Source organism: Pleurodeles waltl, chromosome 4_2, assembly GCF_031143425.1.
Source record: "Pleurodeles waltl isolate 20211129_DDA chromosome 4_2, aPleWal1.hap1.20221129, whole genome shotgun sequence".
In the NCBI taxonomy this organism is placed as follows: Eukaryota; Metazoa; Chordata; class Amphibia; order Caudata; family Salamandridae; genus Pleurodeles; species Pleurodeles waltl.
Window position 1 is genome coordinate 373,273,650 of NC_090443.1, and position 20,150 is coordinate 373,293,799.

Genomic DNA, 20,150 nt, shown 5'->3' on the forward strand with positions numbered 1-20,150 from the left:
TGTCACAAGTTAAAAGCAATGCGCTTATTTGACTGGAGCTGAATCCTCTTATACCAGTATGTCCTAAACTGTGGGTGCCACAAGCTGATTTTTGATGGTTTGGGAAAGCCCAAGCAATAAGTAAAGATGCTTTTTAACTTTTTTGTTCATCTTGTCACATTTGCCGGCAGTGGTGGTCGGCAATTTTACCAGGTAAGGAGGCACACACATACACCTCCCTCACATCCATTCATTCATATGTACAAACACATTCACAACACTCACTAACAAATACATATACATTCATACATGCACGCACGCACGCACGCACGCATCAAACATAAAACCCCCCACCTAAAACGTACCTCAACAGCAGCTCTCCAATAGGAAAGCATCTGAGGTCCCGGGAGGGTTGGGACTGCCGCCTTCTGTTAGGTCAGCCAGTGAGGGAAGGCCGCAGTCCCAAGTTTCGGAGGTCCCAGGAGGTTTGGGATTTGCTGCCTTTTCTTAGGTCAGCCAGTGAGGGAAGGCATTAGTCTCAATCTCGTCACAGAGTGGGATGGGTGTCACTGAAACTGCTGACACCACCCAACTCTGTGATGAGGTGTCACTGATTGACACTCGGTCCTGGGCAGTTCAGGGCTGAGACAATCAGTGACACTCCCCCTCATCATGAGGGGGAGGGCCTTAAGGCACTTTTGCCAGGCTGAGGTCATGCCCACAGGGCTTTGAAATCCTCAGCTTGGCAAAGTTCACCGCAGACAGCCATGAACCTGCTCCTTTAGCGTATGTCTAGCTCCTAACTGCCTGACCTGAACCCGAAAAGTGTCTGAACTTTGTTCAGCCTGACAGACACTCTTCTTGCTTGGTAAAAGTTGAGGGGCTTGGCCCGTCAGTCTATATGGAGGGGCCGCTGCTGTTTGCTGGTTCTTCAGAGACAGAGCTCAAATAAGCTATGTCTTATGAAAAATTGATGATTATTCTTTTAACATGGGATTGTTGTTTTCTTTTCCTTCTCTGACTGCAAAGTGAGAGGAGTTTCTAATGTGCATTATGTGACAATCTTGCTGGAGTACAGGGAGCATGAAAGGAAAGACTGCAACGTGTCGTTTTTTTGCAACACAGAACAAAATGTAAATACCCGTACGTAAACTATATGCATTCAACAGTTAGGACAGCAAAATTAAGCACATTTATTGTCATTTTGATGTGTGCTGAAAACTGAGATTTTAATAGGATCAAAACAATTAAGAAACGTTACTTGGTGATGCACAAATGATAAATATTCACAGAAACTCGATTTTCACACATTATAATTTGTATGATATATAGTTGTATCAGTAAAACTGTATGTCTGCAAAATTTGTGGTCATTTCAATGGAAAATGTACTTTCTGTAAATGGCAAAGTGCCACCACACAATGCTTTTTAAATAACATTCCAGAATTGGCCCCCCTGTTGTCCATGAAAGGTAGGTTGTTCACAAATGTTTGTCATTCCAAAAAGCAGGTTGTGTTTCTAAAATGTTTGGGAACCACTGCTTTATACAATGAAAGGATGTAAGGTAAATAGGCCAAAATCTGGATAGAGATAAGTGGATTTGGAGGCACAATCGTGACCATCACCGTGGAGAGGGGAAGAGGTTGAAGTTTTAGACTTTTGAATCAGTAGTTAAGTTGTAGTAAAGATTGTTGTTTCTGCTGTAAATCTTCTGATATTAAGACATGAAAGCGCGACAACCTGATGTCATGACATACCACAACGGGTGCAAACTGATACTGTCAATTACTGTTTAATGAAAGAATTGTATTGCAACCAAAAACAATATCAATAATAATTTGTTTGTGTAACAAAATTGAAGGCAGTATTTGATGCTTGAAACATGTGCAGTGCTTGAGAATATATGTTTATGTAAAAACAGAAACAGGAAGAAATCAAATATGTCTGACAAATTTGGTTGTTAATTCTCTGCTTTTCCTGTTCTTTTTTTTTCATACCAGAAACAATGCACTCTCAGGAACAACCAGTGTTCTCCTTTTTTGTTTACAATTATTTGCTAAAACATCCTTGAACATTACGTCATTTAACAAATAATTTGCGTGGCACATACAGGTTTTAGCTGAGAACCTTTAATTTATGTTATAAAAAAATACTCTTATAGCAATCAGTTTCAGCCAAATCATGCTTCTATTACAAGCATGCTCTGTTTGAACAGGCCATTTGTCAAATCTGCTATGTAAACTGTAATATTCTTTAATTTGGATTAGCTTATTCTAGAGTGGGCAAAAAATGCAATTTCTTTTCACCGTCCTTTTACAATACTGATTTTATTTACCTTTTTTATTTTTTATTTTATTTTTTACAGATTTGTTGCTTATTGTTTACTACTGGAAGGCAATTGGTGATAAATATTTTATAACTCATCACTTGGCAGCTCTGTATGCTTACTACTATGTACTGGTGAGTGCTGTGTTTACGATAGCAAAACAAGCAGACAAGATGGGACATAGTGACCAAGGGTGAACTTACTGTGAAAAATAGGACGGACTGAAAAGAACGGGAAGAAGTTGAACATACCATAAAAACATCATATAATTGTGTAGGCAGGGTTGGCTGCAAATGTCTAGAACTTGTTAAAATAACAAGAGTGTACTCTATTTGAAAGATTCCTATTCCCCGAAACCACACATTATGTATTGAACTATAGCCAATATACGTTAACTGGGCAGCCAACAGCTTATTCAAACTCCACAAAACTGAATACTGAGAGAAATTCAGGCCACATGAAGTGACAGAACTCCATATTATGGAGAACACTAGAAACAGAAACTCATAAATTGGAAGTGTTTTAAAGTAGGAGCATAGTGTGGAGGAGTAGGTGGAAAAATGTGATTCAGCAGAGATTTCTTGAGGGTAGACGGGACATCAAACGTGCACTATGGAATGGCAGAGAAGGGAACATAGGTGGAATAATAAGGTCATAAAGTAATTGGTTATTGACAATATCACTGTGGAAATGTGTTATTGCTTGGTCGCTATGTGGTAGAATTGGAGAAAATGTGAGCACAAGTAGTGAAGGGAAAAGAAAGGCATTTCTGATACTTTAAATGAGAATAGTTGCTATGAAAGCAGAAAAAAGTGTGTAATGAACCTACCTTTGTGTAGATTCTTTAGAAATATGCTTATTTTGAAAGATTCAGTATACAGCAGAGATGGGGTAAAGAACCCACGTTCTTCCATTGGTATGTGTGTAATACCTATGGAAGAACCTGGTTACAACTTTAGATGTTAGATCATTCTAGAGAAGTCTGGCGAGAGGCCTAGAACCACAGGAGCAAGGTATTGTCTTTTTTCATGAATTTGTTTACTAATCACTCCACTGTACAAGCACAGTCCAGGACAAACCAGCTGTATGTCCTAGTTCCAGTACTCATTCAGCCACCCCAGCTTCCAAGAGGAATGCTGCATAGGTTCATATGGTGACTTCATACAAAGAAGTGAATGTTTACACTCATCAAGTGCAAAGTAGAAGACATCCCCCTTTCAACACACCTCCCAACAGCCAGCTAATACTAATATTTGTAACTATGAATACATAGGTGAGTAGCATCACTTAAAGTTCAAGTGAGGAGAGATTAGCACTTTCTAAGTATTTTCTTTAAAGTATTCAATTAATTAAACCTGCCCACATTCTCCCTCACCTTGTGTACATTCACAAGCTGGTCCACTTTCCAAGGCGCTTCTTTCCCTTAAACCATATATCCCTTCCTAACATTATGTATCTCCAACATTACAAACATACTGACTGACACATTTACCTTCTCAGGTTTCAGCACTTAGACAACATCACCCCCTATGTAATCCACTTCTTTCACACACATTCGTCTATTGTAGTACTCTGTGTATTCCATTGCTTTATTTCTGTCTTCCTCTTCACACCATCTTAATTTATTTCTTCAAATAAACAGCCAGGATTCAGCCATGGCTTAGGTGTCTTCTTTCTGGTCCTGGCCTCACACTTAGCAGTGGATGAGCAACTGTACTACATGCCCCCATTCAACCTTACACCCACATTTTACTTGACAATCTACTTGCCTTCACCAGTTGGACGCAGTCTTTGATCATTCTGTATGTTCTCCTTTTCAACCCATTCTGTACACTTTGTGTAACACCGTAATCCTTTATGAATGCTCCTGTGGACATTTCGAATGGTATTTAACTAGTGCCCACACATAATTCAATCCTTCTCCAAAAGTGTGCAGTAGACCTGAAATGACCAGGACTGTCTTGTACTGTGCCTTTACAGGAAGCCTCATTAAGGGGCCACTATCTTGATCAGGCACCTTACCACTTCTTCCATTAGCTTCACAATCATTTAGCACATACTCAGTCATCTGAACTACAAATGTAACTTACAAATTCCTTTTCCTTGCATTTGTTGCTATATTCCCTTCATGTGTGTAGTAGCAGGGCTGGGACCCCATACCCCCCTCACATTTAGCCTGTTATCCCCTTACACAATTTCACCTACTACACCTTTGAACTCAGATAAATTTTATTCTTGCTGCCTCAATTTATGTCTCACCATTTCTCATAATTGTTTAACTTAATCAGCTATTTATCCAGTGCCATCTACATCTATTATTGTTCCCTAACTAAGCATCTCAGTGCTGCTGCTACCAATTGTATCTCTATCCATGTATTGCTTCCTCTTGTTTGACTTCGATCTGTATTCACTAAACTTGTGGCAACCAATCTACCAAACAATTACCTCTTCCTGAGGTCTTCAGAACAAAGATGTGGTTCAAAAGAACAAAATATTATGTAACTATTTTGTTAGTCTTTCACTTTCAGGTCACACTGCTTGTAAAACAATGCATACACCTTAAATGAAAAATAAATGCAAGCTAAACTAATTGGTGGAAAATGCACTAATTATGAAACCTCATTTGGTTAATGCAATAACTGCAGGTGTCTCTGTGTGTGATGTGATCATAGATTCAAAGAACTACACCCTGGTTGGCACAGTGAGGTACAGTCATGTGTATGGATAGTGCTATGATGCCCCATGCTGCGAAGAAGCATTTCCTTCAGGTAGCAGGCACTACAGCGACATTTATTGTTCTTTCACTCTCTGTCTATCCCTCAGCTTCTCAGTACCGCAGTCTTCTCTATTCCCTTTCTTTTGAAGGCACATGAGGGTCAGCATTATCTATTAAGCGTGAATTCTTTTTTAACAAAAAGTACAGTGACAGGTATAGGCACCTCATTCCCCAAAGGGCCTGCCTAATTCGAACTCTGTAGGAGTTAATAGATAGGCTGCATTTGGCTGCTTTATGTTATATGCAGTAGTAGTGACAGAGCTCTTTCTTTGTCACTATTGTGAAATAATGGACATAGGTGAAGGCTGATGATCACTTTAGTGGAGTGAAATACAACATTTCTTTGCAAGACTAAAAATCTATTTAGGGTTCAGCAAAATATTCGTAAGGGTCTGCTCCCTAATAGGGGAATGGCCAGTGATAAAGCAAAATACATCCACTGTAAGAAGACATTGAAGAAGCGGCCAGCGAAATGTAAATTCATATAAACACCCTTTGTGCTTTGCTTTGGGTCAGAAGTGTCTACGTTTCAATCAGTTTTATTTCTCTTTTTGTAAAGTGGACTCTCTCCAGAACATCTCTTGGCACTGACATCATTACATATGGATTAGCATAGATTGCTTGAGAAACTTCAAAGTTCAGAGGTACATCAACCCGTGGGATTTTCAGCAACATGCCATGGTGGCTCATACTCTACAAATGCAATTTTACCAGAATAAGTATTTCCACCAGGAATCTCAGGATTTTCCATCATTATCAAGCTTCAGGAGAGGGCTTGTCTAAAATAATCATGTGCTCAATTTTTCCCTTAAATCAGAGGGTACGCTATTCCCGCCTTCATGTACTAGTACTAAGAAAAAATACTTCCCAGTGCACATACAATAGTATCTTTAAAATAGGGTTCAATATAGGAACCCACACACCTTCAACTAAATTACCCTTCCTTTACATGATACTGTTTTTCATTGTCCTTTCTTGGGCTCTAGAGGCTTCCTTGTTAGCCCTTTCCGTTATTGTTTCCCTATAACATCCTACGGTCTATATGTTCATGCTGCTTCCTACAATGAATCACAGCTACTGCTGCTCCCGTTGCTGCCACATTAGTTATTGCCAGTTTTCTAAAGAATAGGTCACATTTTTCCTGACACGTAGCAATGACTAGGAAGTCAATGTCTACCATAATGTCACTTCTTGTGTTTGTGAGAGAGTGTACCTGCAGCATTTTCATGCTTCCTCAGGATTTAAACTCACATGGGACAGAATCTCACCTTAGGTTACCAAATAACATGCACTTTTTTAACTTGACTAAAATATATTTGTATGATATGTTTGAAAAAAAAAAAAGGAATCGGTTGTATACTCACACTTCTTACAGTTAATTCATGAATGAAGTGGGGTCGATCATGCCAATAATGTTATTGTACATACATTTACGGAGAATCATGCCAATATTCTTGCATATGCATTTATGGGGAAATGAGCTTTCATAGTGTATAACATGTTAACGCTCTCCACTGTTCACTCTTGGTCACTTATAGAATTGGCATGTGCTATGACTGCATGGAGTACTGTATTGGCTTGTCCCACTTGTTTCCCGTAAAACGATGAATGCATGTGTTTTACGCGGTGAATGCCTTTATGTATGCATGTCACTCCTTCTTCCACAATAACAGCATGCTGCATTTATTCTTAGAAACTAATAGATTAAATATGTTGGACAGAGACACAAAACTATCAAGTGATACAAAATAATCCAAATATGTGTCTGTTTTCATCTAAACCACAATATAAAAATAGCAACAATTTCAATTAGTAGTACATTTCCTACCTGTTTTATTCCCTAGAAGAAGCATTGCTATAAGTGCATTATATAAAAACAGTATTGCTCATAAAAAGTATTTCATATTTTGTTTTTCGAGTATAATTTATAATCCTGGTGTATTGTTTTCAAGTGAAATGTAGATGCACTAAATATAATCTATGTAAAAAGTGAGCGTGTGCTGTGCTAAAAAATATTTACTACAATGTCTAATCCCCAAAACAGGTATTGTTCATAGAAAAGTATCATTTCTGTTTTAGTAAGCCATTTCCACTATTAGTATTTTGTTTGGCAAGTGAAAGTGAGCAGATAATATTATATTTATTTTAGTAGACCTTTTGGCTTGTTTTTAATTGTGTTCTAATAATAATATTATTATTATTATTATTACAGATCAAATTGTGAAAGGTGGAATTATACTGTAAACAATATACAGATGGACGGTGACTCTCAGTGTGCATATAGCATAGTTCTTACTGTTAGATCAACAAACATCCATGTAGATTTTGTTTGTATCTCGTTAAGATGGCATTTGCCATCATGTCCTTAGGCAGACCAGTTTCTGTCTGGACTCACCCTACTCTCCTACAAATTATATGTAGAAATGGAACACCCAACTCCTTGGACATGTTTCATTGTTTGAACGAGCTGTTTAACTGTACTACACAATAAACTTTTTAGGAAGACCTCATGGATGTGATTAGTGCTCACTCAATGGAAACATTAAAGTAAGTTTATTTTCTCAGTACTGTTAAACTTGTTTTTAACTGGTCCTGCCTTGCAAATAGCCTGCAGTATAGAAGAGAAGTAGGTGGTGCACTATTTCCAATTTCACAAATCTCTTGGACCTAGTGGAAGCTTCTAAAATGGAAAAAAACAGAGCCTTTGCATGTTATACATGTGTACACATGATACCCAGGAACTGACCTTGGGAAACCTTTGGACATGCAATAGTGGGTCAGTGTTGTTTTTTAACCTTATTATGATTGTGGTTGTACATTGTTTTGATGTTTGTGACACTAAGAGTTGAAAGAGGTCATATAAATTTGAGGAGAAAATATAGGTTGTGGACATTAATACCAAAGCAGAGGCCTGACTCAAGCAATATGAGAAGTCAAGTCAGTATTTTATTTTCAGCTGCATTTTATACCCAAGAGAAGTAGGGTACAAAGTGAACTCAGTGACAAACAAATTCAGACTTAGGAAATATCAAATTGATGAAAGTTCAAGTGAAAGTCATGAAAATGTAATGAGTAATAAAACATGAACAACCAATTAAGAAACCAACATACCTGGTACCAAATTCTGGGTCTGGAGGTAAAAATGTAATGAAACAAAACTTGCAAGGATGGCTATATTATCTAAAATTCAACATACTGGAAGTTTACACAAAGTGACCCCTTAAATGAGAATGGTAAAAGTAAAGAGGGTTGTGGTAATCTTCTTCCCCTTTCATATGAGATTGGAGCTTACAGGAGGCACAAGGTAGATTTATGGTAAGCACTAGAGCGAGTTAGGTAAACAGGTTAAGGGGAAGGGGTGTAGCTGTAGGGTGTTTTGTGCTGGTGCTAGAAGGATGGAGCCTAATATTTAGAAAATAAGTGTTTTTTGAGTTGCACAGAGGGAAAAGAATGCAACATGACAGAAGAGGAATTGGCCTAGAGAGGGTGTAGAGGGAATAAGAGCTGGGATTGTTTGGGGATCACCCTTATATCACCAAAATCATAATAAAGTAGAAGAAGGAGTGAGAGAGAACAGAGTAAGGAGGTGCAGACGGAGCGAGACATAGGATCCATAAATAGACAGTAGTGAAGTATACACCATGTTAAAGTGGTCTTGGGTTCCCAACCAGAATAAAACAGTGGTACATTGCATCTCAGTGATTGATGGAAAAAAGAATGGAGTGCAAATGACACCTCGAAAAAAGGAAGCAATATCTTCACTTCGAATAGCCTTTATATTCCAGCATCGTACAGTGCTCACAGTAGGGGACAAATTGACTTGATCAATTGGGATTTGAATGAAAGGGTGCAACTAGACCCGGAGTCAGGACTAGGATGGGGAAAATTTGTGAATGATCACTTATATGATCTATAACACCTCATTTTCTAACAGAAATTGTTAAGTGAAAGTAAGGCTGTGACATCAAGGGTATGTACTAATGGGTGAGAAGAGTACTTTGAGTACAGGAGATGAATAAGTCCTTCATTACAAGTTGGTAGGTAATCACAGATTGGCTGGTGACTAGTTACAGGTGAAATAAGGGTCATAAAACCTGCAGGATTTCCACATTTCTGAATTATTTTTTTTCCCTCCACACGTATTTAATATGTGAAGGGAAACATGCTTCGGAACCAATACCTGCAGTTCATTTTCATTTCTGAGTAGAAAAAAACCCATGGAGGGCTGTTAATACCATAACTCAGAAATACAATCCCTGAAAGTTTCAGTTTTTCGGGTTTGGGGTTATTGTTGTAATTGTCCTGCTTCACGCATAACTAGGACTTTAGAAGCAGTTAATGTGAGTCTAGAGGTTAAAGGGAGCTAGTAAGGAAGGAGGGAAGACAGATTTACCAGGGCATGGTCTAAAGGGTGAGTCCATGCTAATGAGGCTAATTAGGGTAATTCCTTCATTAAATAAATCTAGATGTGGAGACTTGCATCTATGTTTGGTCTAGGTTTACTTTTTTTGTAAATTTACAGAATTCCAGTGGATTAGGCTCACAACTCCATGACCTGTACATTTCTAAATATATATTTTCCTCCACACTCTACTCCTAACCAGTTTCTGGAACAGGTTAACAGTATGTTTGTAAAAACTGAAACTTTATTCTGCAAAACCTAGTTTTCTCCATGTGAGAAAAACAACTCCTCCCCTAACTCCCCTGTACAATTTGGAGATGTTACCTTGTCTTCCCCACCCTGGAAGCCCAGCTGTATATTCATTTGCAGGAATGTTTTTCGGTGCACTTCATATGTTGGAACTGTCAGAAAACCTTTGCAGGTTTGTGGGTGTTTGGCAGCTTGAACATCCCTTTCCTTTTTATTTCCACCCCTTTTAGTGATTCATTATTTTGCACTATCAATCATATTTTACCTTCACACACCTATCACTGTACATAAATATATCTTTCATAAAATGAATCTTTTAAGGTTCTGAGTAACAAACGAGTAAGTGTAATTTATATTATATACAGCAGGTTACATTTGGAGCACTTATTTGCAAAACTAATTACACTCACTGTTATTATGTATTTCACTCTTGAAAATGATGTCTCTGCTTCAGAAAAATAGGAGTGCAAATTATTTGTCCATAAATGTGTTCTACATAACCTGAGTGCTATAATTTTATATTATACATAATTTAGACTTACAACTCGAGACAACATATGTATGAATAAAATAGCAAATTGCACATAGGTACACCTGTCCAATCAGTGTCTTTTCTAGAACCGCTGTCCGCCATCAAATATCTTCTACATTGTTTTGCAGCAAAAAGTATATGTGTATTATGTGTATTGAGTAAGTGACAGTCACTGTAAAATCATAAAGAGGCACAGCTGTAATTGAAACACATTTAACTAGTTTGCAGCAAATATAGTATAGCTATCAGTCAACATTTAGCACAGACAGGGTTGGTGGAATTAGGGAGAATTTGCAAACATGAGCTTAAGCAAGTTATTCATATTTCCCTGCAACTCTGTGTGACAGGCATTTGGCTATTTAAGTGCCCCACAATGTAATATTGGAAGACACCATGTACCAAATCTTGGTTTCTTAAATGATTTGTATACACATATGTTCTCATCTTTCATGGTCTGATTTTCAAACTATGGGCCTGATTACAACTCTGGAGGAGGGTGTTAATCCGTCCCAAATGTGACGGATATACCACCCGCCGTATTACGCGTCCATTATATCCTATGGAACTCGTAATACGGTGGGTAGGATATCCATCACATTTGGGACGGATTAACACCCTCCTCCAAAGTTGTAATCAGGCCCTATATCTCCTAAAAGCAAAACTAAGTCAATGTAATGAATCAAGTGAACCACTTCAACTCCTGTCTTGTCTCTTGTTGATGCTGTTGGTTTATGCTGGGCAATTACATTTCCCAGTTAGAATGTAGACTTACCAGTATGTAGAAGTACAAGTAAATTGAACTGCTTTTGTGTTATGTTGTGTGAAATGCTTATTTCATAGCCATTAATGCACCAGAAGAGATGTAAGTATGAATGAGAGTTGTTCTCTTGCTGATGCACTTAATCAGGTAAGACTTTTTTATTGAGTCTGCTTTTTCCTCCCATTTCAACTGTCCTGATTTTTATATGAGTGATTATATCATTGTTTCTTATGATGTAGTATTTGTTGTGGCCTTGTTTCTCTGGTGACGCTTTCAATAACTTTGATCCCAGAATCTTGATTACTCTGTTGCGTGCTTTTCTGCACCAGCATTATAATTGTTGTGCTGTAAAACTGTTTTCCCACTAACGTTAATGGGAAATTACTTCACAGTTTAACAAGAGAACATTACGGAAGAGAACAGCACCTTCTCCAATCTGGACTCTGATTTTCCAGATCTGCAATTTCTAATATCTTAGTGAAAGCCAATATATATTGCTTTCAGTATTCACAGAGTATTTAAAAACAATGGCATTTAAAATAAAATAGCACTTGTATCCTTGAAATTATAACACAATAACAATGAGCAAATTAGCAATTCAATAGAAATTAGCATTTTAATGCATAAAACAGAATACTGTATGTTTTCGAAGGTTAACATTGTTAACATCCTCAAGCACAAAAAAATTCCATTTTTATAGATTTGATAGATTTCCATATTATGTGTGTGCAGCTTGCATACATTATTTAATGTAATGGAATGTTCTACCTTTTCATTGAATATATGTTCCCAGTTAGAATGTGAACTTCCCAGTATGTTGAAATACGAGTAAACTGAACTGCTCTTGTGTTATGTTGTGTAAAATGCTTACACAACATAACATACATTTGATTTCTATGCATCATCGTGCATTATTCATTTTCCACTTACAATGCTCAAACGTATTATCTAAAGGGACTATAGCCATATGTCAGTCAAACCACAAGTGAAGGCATGATTTAAAGTTCTTCCCCTAGAAGCTCCATGAATATCTATCAAAGCATTGGAAGATTTGCAAATTTAATAAGGCTAGCAAAATAAACCTGTGGAAAGAAATCTTAGCAAAAAGCCACCTTTATTGGAAGGTATCTAAATAGAAAAATATATTTAGTAGAAGATTATATGCAATGCCTGATTTGTTTTTGCAAACATTTTAGCACAAACACATAGTTTCCCATAATGTAAACAAATCTGCGGCCAAGCAAAGTGCAGCATGTGTAGAGACATTACTTCTGAAATGACCATTGTACCCATCCCTACAACGAAACAACTGTATGTTGTTTGCTTTTATAACAATAGTAAGAAAGAGCTGGGAGTTTGTGGGTCACTTGTCAATAAAGTGTTGTGTGTCGAAAGTGAACACAGTGATGTTTCTGTAGATGGAAAGCTAATGACTAACCTTAACTCAGCCAAATTATGCCTTGTTGTACACTTTTCTTTTCAGGGGGAAGGGATGTTGCCTTATTTTGGTAATTTCCGACTCCTGGCAGAGTTCTCTACACCTTTTGTAAACCAAAGGTAGGTGGATACTGAAGGAAATGTAAGATATTCTTAAATGTATTTTTGATTAATATATTTAAATACCAAACGTTATTATAAACAGATGTTTATCTACTGGAACAAAGGGCATATTTCTTTTATTCTGGGTGGCAATGGCTTATCATATGCATTTTGGCTGTACTGTCTCATTGGCCTCCTGGAGTAGGGTGTAACCACACAGAACTAGTGTGAGCTTCCAGGTGAATTAGGGGTCTGATCTCCAATTGCTCCACTGAGCCGCTCCACCTACTTACCCTGAACCTGACCCAGCCCTGTATAGATAGGGTGGTGACCTTGAAGAGTAGTGCCCTATTCTCCCCTGCAGATGACTACAGTGACCATTGAGGGCTGCCTAGGTTATGGCCTATAACAGCTATCCTGGTAGTATTTTAGTAACAGATCCCCCGCTGCTGAGTATTTGATTTGCACAGGGGGGATATGGGATAGAGTCTTGTTCCTGCCACCCTTTGATTATTTGGATCAGGAGTCAGTGTAGACCTGCATTTACTTGTGTGCCATGTTTTAAGGGGTCTATGATCTGTATCCGCACCAATACTGACACATCTAAACATCTGCATATCGCTGTGCTAGACCAGCATATACTTATTATTTGTTGTATCTCGTCATCACCATGTTGTAACAAAAGCAATTGAAGGTGGCTTTGACCGGTCTTTGAACTAAACTGTCTGTTTTAGCAACATAGACTCATTATCCCCAGGGGTATGGAATTTAATAAAATATCTACTTGTCCATGGGACAGGTTGCTTTTTAAATCTACTTGTCCTGTAAAATAATCTACTTGTCCCTTTGGTGCCATGTAGTGTGGCGACAAATTATGGCAGCTAGCTCATTATATAAGAGCTCTGATAACAGCCTCTCTGATTATGCCAGGGCTACTACTATGATAGGGCTTGAATACTTGCAGTTTCACTCCCTACTATAGCAATATCCTTATTTTGCCACCTTTCAGCAGATCTACATGCTGGACTGGAGGAAGCAGTAAGCAATAGTTGCAGGACTGGAATTCATTTAAGTCTGTATACCTACTAATTTGCATGTTTTAAGGATTTTCTCCAGCTCCTCTTTAATCTTCTCCCATAATGAGAAAGGTCAGAAATTTACTCCTGACAATGGCAGAAGTACAATTTTTTCCAGAGTTGGGAAAAAAAGTGTTTGGAGGGAAAGTGAACTTGTAAACCAGTGGTTCCCAAACTGTGCGCCGCGGCTCCCTGGTGCGCCGTCAAAACTAGCCAGGGGCGCCGCACACAGTCTGGAAACCACTCGGAGGTGCTTTAAATCGGTAGATTTTCCTCGTGGTATTGGAAAAAAATACCCTGCATTAATTATTCTGACCAGCGGAGGGCGCCAAAGTACCATTAATAATATCCCTGTAACAAAAATTGTTTCCAATAAATGGTTTTCAGCAACGTGAAGGAGAGAATAAAGAAGACAAACGGTAAATAGTGTAGGTACAGGTACAGGCTGGGATTACGTTCCCCCACCCGCCAAAAAAAGTAACATAACGGGGAGCCGTGGCCAACACGGCCAATAGGTCAAAGGAGCCGGGGATCAAAAAAGTTTGGGAACCACTGTTGTAAACGTTCAGTAGATTTTCACATGAGCAAATCTACACATGCATATTTGCTTGTGCTAAAATACTGTTCACAAATATTTTCTAAGAGTACGGTTTCCTGGTCCACTTCTGTAAGTTCTTCTGAATTCATGAAAGCCAATAATTCAAACACATATACCATGGGTGCACTTTTGTGACTTTCTTTAAGAATTGGGTCCCTAATTAGGTCTGGCGTTAACAAAGACATTTTGTTTTTATTAAACTTCTATTTCTCTATCGGCTGGCTTTACCATGAGTGATCGCATTCTGCCCTTCTACAAGGAGCATATTGGCATTCAAAGTAGTTTTGTTAGGTGCCAGGAACTAGTGTGCAATCAGTAGCGTAACGAAACTTGAATGCCTCCCTTGCAAAGAACATGGAGGTCCCCCCTCAGACTCACTCAGCATAGGTGCTGTATTGAGGGGGGCATCTGGAGGGGGGCTGTGGGGCCTTTGTTACACCAAAAATGTAGGCTTTTTTAGACCAGAAACTTATTTTTTTCCTTTTGCCAGTATTTGTTACAATGGTGAGGGCCTGGCAGTTCCCACAACAATAAAGTGTTAAAAACTCCATGTCAAATCAAGGCACGTACTGAGGAAACCAAAAGGCTCACATAAAATGTTGGATCGGGTGGCTTTGCCAGGGCTTGTTCATTTTCATGCTCCCATAATCTTGTTGAAAATGGTTACACTGATTTCCATTATGAATATTTTTGGGAAATAATCGCATGCATCAACACATTATATTAAATGACGCTTCAAAGAAATCGCACCTAAAATTTCATAATAGCGAAATGTTTTTTTTTCCTATTTGCATTTTTTTCTGAACATTTTATTTCGAAAGTATTTTTTATTTTTACTGGAACCATTGTCGGTAATGCAGTGTGACCTTCAAACCTTTATTTACAGCGCTCACCTAATAATGAAGGCTTTTCCTTAATGAACCGTAAGTACAAGTTCGAACTACATTAACATATAGACACACATATTACCTCAACTGCAGACAGCTCCCTTCTCTGTAAACTGGCAGCCAAAGGGTTTGTGCTTCAGGGAGTTGGGCCTGCTTGTCCCAGGGACAAAATAAAAATGCAAACTTGTTGTCCTTGACCCCAAAAAATAAGTCTTAGGCGTCGGGTGATAGGAATTCCACATCCCTGATCCCTCATGCCACTATACTACACCAAACGTCCTTATTTTCTCTTTTAGGAACAACACACATTTTAAATCATTACTGAGCAGTTTGTGAGATTTTGGAGCTTCATTTAACAGTCCTCAAGCTTGAATTTTCTGGTGGAGTTTTTAAACATACTAATTTAAAGGTGTTTTTTTTTTTTTTAAAGACGTAAAACAAAAAATCCTACCCAGAGTATAAAATGTGTGTTTATTTATTATGTAGAAAAAGTGCTAAACGTTATGGGCAACTATAATTTCAGTTAAATTGTTTTATTAAAAAATAAAGTAAAATTTGTTTAGAAATTCAATTTTTCTTATGTATACTTCTTAACATTACATTTATTTGTTTTAAACAACAGTTAGTGTAAATTATTTGAATTTAACATTTGTTCATTTTGGATTCTGTTTTAAGTTACTTCCTCAATTATTTTTTATGAAAGTGTTGCATTACCAGTGGTTAGTCATCTATGGTGCTCGTCGCATTCCAGCTCTGAGCTGGAGTACATTTTTGATTGTTTTGAGTTCATCATAGACGTACTACAGGTTGTGAATAGTGTACCCCTCCTTGCTCCCCCTTAACTGCCTCCCCTTTAGTGGTAATTATTCACGATTCATGCCCCCTCACATTTAGTACTAAAATGTGAACCTTAATGTGTGGAGATCTTTGCAGTCGGGCTAGGAATTTCTTCACATAAGGGGCTGGGAATTTCTTCACGTAAAGGATAGACGAGACGAAGGCATTGACCTTGACATGCAGGTTTGTGAATAACATTTTGTAGTATGTTAGAAGTACTATTGTAGTTCTACCAAATAAAGTTAGTGAATAGACCCCCTAATTGTTACAAAACTGATTGGTGGACAAAATGGACCTGCAAAATAAGTTCACTCTCTGCACAGCATTGCTCCTTTTTGCTAGTAATTCTCCATACATTTCAATCTCAGTTATTTCAAAACTAAAAGATCTCAATCCAGGATATTTGCTTGGCCATCTGGCTAATACAGATGCTGATATATCATGGGCCTCCTTGTATAGGCAGTTGATCAGAGCCTTAGTCGATTTTCTTATAGGGGCAACTGTATTTCCATCGTCACCACATAGACACTCAAAAGGTCTGTGTTTTACTAATGTGTGATTTATCTAACTACTACCTTATAGGTGATGTATATCTGTTGGCCAGACGAGGGTGTACCATGCTAGGAATCTTGGGCTTGGGTCCGCTGTCTCAACCCAAAAAAAAAAAAAAAAAAAAAAAAAATATATATATATATATATATATATATATATATATAGTTAAAAAAGGCTTATGCATGAAAACAATATTTTAAAATTGCTTCAGAACAGTGCCAGATTCTAGTGCTGGCAATGGTAAAGCCATGAATATGGACACTTTCTGCTCCTTTTTTAGCAACAAATATCTTGTGCATTCATTAGGACGTTTCAAATTTAAACATTATTTTAGGTAATATTAAAACAGCAAGAAAATATACACAATCACAGTGGCCATCAACTGTATCCCTCACTCTCCAGCCTGCATATCTTGGAACGTGAGTGAAATGTCACAATTAAAAATATCAGAGAACTGGGGACTGTGTCCTCTGTTAATGATCATACAAATTATTAATTTGTTGAGTGGAAACCGAGAATACCTGAAAGCTGGAAGAGAGCAAGTCAGAAGCAGAGGACTGGAGCATGGTGCAGTAATCAAAAAATAGGACTGCTCATCACGGAAAATCCTGATGACTACAATCCCCAGAGTCCTACAGTAGTCTCATCTCAATACACTCAGAAGCTGTGCCACTCGGGTCCACTGCAACCTTAAATAAGGCTCAGAACGAAATGCCTTATGTTCTTTGGCAGTCTGCAAGCAAGACCTACTCAGGATTACATGCAGTGACTGTACCTTGATGAAGTAAGTCACTCCCATGATAAAGAGAAAGGGTTATTGGCCACATTAATTTTAAGAGATATAAACATTTGTATTGCAAAAAATTGAAACAGCCTTAGTTGGGGGCCTTGAAACAACTTTTAAATAGGTGTATGGAAAGGATCCGGCACCCTGGTACTCCAACGAAGGGTCCAGTGCCTTGGTCATTTTGGCGGGACCTTGGAGCATTATTTTCGGAGGCATCAATGTAATTGCCTTAATTTGGCTTGGTGGGGGCTTTGAAATAGGTTGCCTTAAAGGGTTTAATAGGGTGATAAAATGGTGTTGAACACTACATCCAGCTGTTAAGAGCTGTGATCATTACTCCCTCTGGAGGTGTTGAGGCACTATGGGATACCACCTGGATAAGGGTGCTTTGTGTGCGCTCCTGCAGTGTGCTGTTGTGACAAATCCTGTATTTAAGGATGCTCTGTATTGCGACAAGTAATGGACATTAACCAGCTGGCCATGCATAACATCACTAACTGTTTTTGGAAAAGCACAACCTTGACTGCGCTGTGTTTTGTCAGAGGACTTTGAGTCTCACTTGGGAGATCCTTTTGACAAGGGCAGTCATAGTCGTGATCACAAAACCCATATTTTTGCCAATCTAAAAGCACTGGGCTAATGATTATGTTTCTCCAGATCATCTTATAAATAAAGATTATCGAAGTCTGCAAATGCATTTTCACTGTTTTTTAAGTGTTTGATTACAGGACAGCACCCCTACCAGACAGGCATGGTCCTGAACCACCCGACTATAGAGTAAGATGTGGGATTGCTTGTGAGATGTGTGACTCATGTATGGAAATAGAATCTGGAAAAATTGGGAAGAGGTGCCATGCGAGTTAAATGCATGTATATTCTCCATTGATAGCTTTACAACATTATAGCGATGAAATACACATGCACTTGCTGTGGGTTTGCAGCAGCATTTCTAATATTAATTACATTTTCTATGGCTAGGTTCATAATATAATGCATAGTGTCATGGAACTGGACACCCTAGACTCCCCCTAAAAAAGTATTTTAGACTTATAGCTGTGAGGTGTCTGATAGTTTGGCCATCGATTCTATGGTTTACGTTTCATAGATATTTTTCTAACTAGTGTATATGTGAGTATAGAATTACTTGTCTCTATGTAAATGAGACAGTTAGCCTTCCATGGTCAATATGAGGTTTAGAAGCTATAAAAAGTCTTGTATCACTATGACATGATTACCTCTCACTGTTTGGTTAATTTGGTTTTCTGTAGGAACTTCCGAAAGTGACGTTTTTCATCTAGCCCAGATGAGAGCAATATGCCTCACACTTTTTTTTTGCATGCAGGAAATGCATAGATGAAACAACAGAATGATGAAGGCCCCAGACCCAGATGGGCTCTACACCAGGGACAAAACATGTTGGCATAAAATAGGTTTTTAGGGACATTAACCCTCCCAAAAAACAGATTTTTGTTTTTAAGAGGATACACCCTTGGGTCTACTAGGAGGTATTCGTGACAGACTTTATTCTGGATACCTGCTCTTATCCAGTAAGATACTTTATATAAGAACACCCAACTAGGGTTAAGTCCTCCCTGGTGATATTATCCTACTAGGGTGTGGATAGTCTCAGATGATGAAGCACGCCACTATTAGTGAGTGAGGCGTCTATTCTAATTATTTTTGGATAAAGGAGGTAGACCCTGATAGTGATTCCTTCTTCTTCCTTTCCTTCTCAAGCCCAGTTACAATTTTGTGTTTAACAGTCTTATGTGGGAGAATGTAATTACGGGTTATTCTCTCTCACTCTCTTGGTGTGATATTAGCCCTGGGGAGGAGTGTCAGTGGAAAGGCCAGTCACTTCCTACACCGTACTACGAACACTCATTACCCTGGGGCAGAATCTTGAAGAGACAAGTGTCTCCCGACACCCTAATCTGCACACCGGTCACCCTGTGGAGGAGTCACAGCAAATAGGCTAGTACCTCTCCTCATCTGCACACCTGTTGCCTAGAGGAGAGGTGTCAGTGGGGATGTCAGCCTCTCCCCACACCCTACTATGCACGCTCGTCATCTTAGGTATGGGTCTTAGCAGAGAGGCCAGTCCCTCCACACCCTACTATGCATGGCAGTTGTACAAGAGAGGGGTCTCAGCCAAGAGGCCATTCTCTCACCACACCCTACTTTGCACACTTCCCACCCTGGGGAGGTGTGTCAGCTGAGAGGGCAGTCCCTCCCTTTACCATACAATAACTCCTAGCACTCTAGGGAGGTGTCTCTTTGGAGAGGCCAGCCCCCTCCCTCCCAACACACCCTTCTACACAAGTCTGTTGTCCAAGACAGAGGTCCTAGCGGAGAGGCCAGTCCCTCCCTACATGCTACTACGCATGACATCACCCTGGAGATGGGTCTAAGGGGAGAGGCCAGTACCTTCCCACACCCTACTATGCAAATCTGTTTCCTAGGGGAGAAGTCTCAGTGGAGAGGCAAGTTCCTCCCATGTATGACTGTTACTGTGGGGAGAGGTCTCAGCACCAGTCTACTATGCACACAAGTCACCTGGAGGAGATGTCTCCACAGAGAGGCCAGTCCCTCTCTACATGCTACTATGGATGATATCACCCTGAGGATGGGTCTAGAGGACAGGCCAGTACCTCCCCACACCCTATTGTGCACATCCCTTTCCTCGGGGAGAGTTCTCAGTGGAGAGGCCAGTCCCTTCCCACACCATGCAACGCATGACTGTCACCCTGGGAACGCATCTCGGCTGTTCCACAGCCTACTGTGCCTAGGGGATAGGTGTCAGGGGAGAAGGTGTTCCCTTGCCAGACTCTGCTGTGCATGAAGCACCCTG

General features: G+C 39.1%; 1 protein-coding gene across 4 annotated transcripts in view; it reads left to right on the forward strand.

Annotated features, from left to right (window-relative positions):
• The window catches only part of TLCD4 (TLC domain containing 4), a 285,860-nt gene that overhangs the window by 148,314 nt on the left and 117,396 nt on the right, over nucleotides 1-20,150 (forward strand). For all 4 annotated transcript variants that reach the window (XM_069231485.1, XM_069231482.1, XM_069231484.1 and 1 more), the window contains 2 exons: nucleotides 2,344-2,438; nucleotides 12,507-12,580. In XM_069231485.1, the coding sequence (XP_069087586.1) occupies nucleotides 2,344-2,438; nucleotides 12,507-12,580 (169 nt within the window). The remainder of the gene's footprint in view (nucleotides 1-2,343; nucleotides 2,439-12,506; nucleotides 12,581-20,150) is intronic.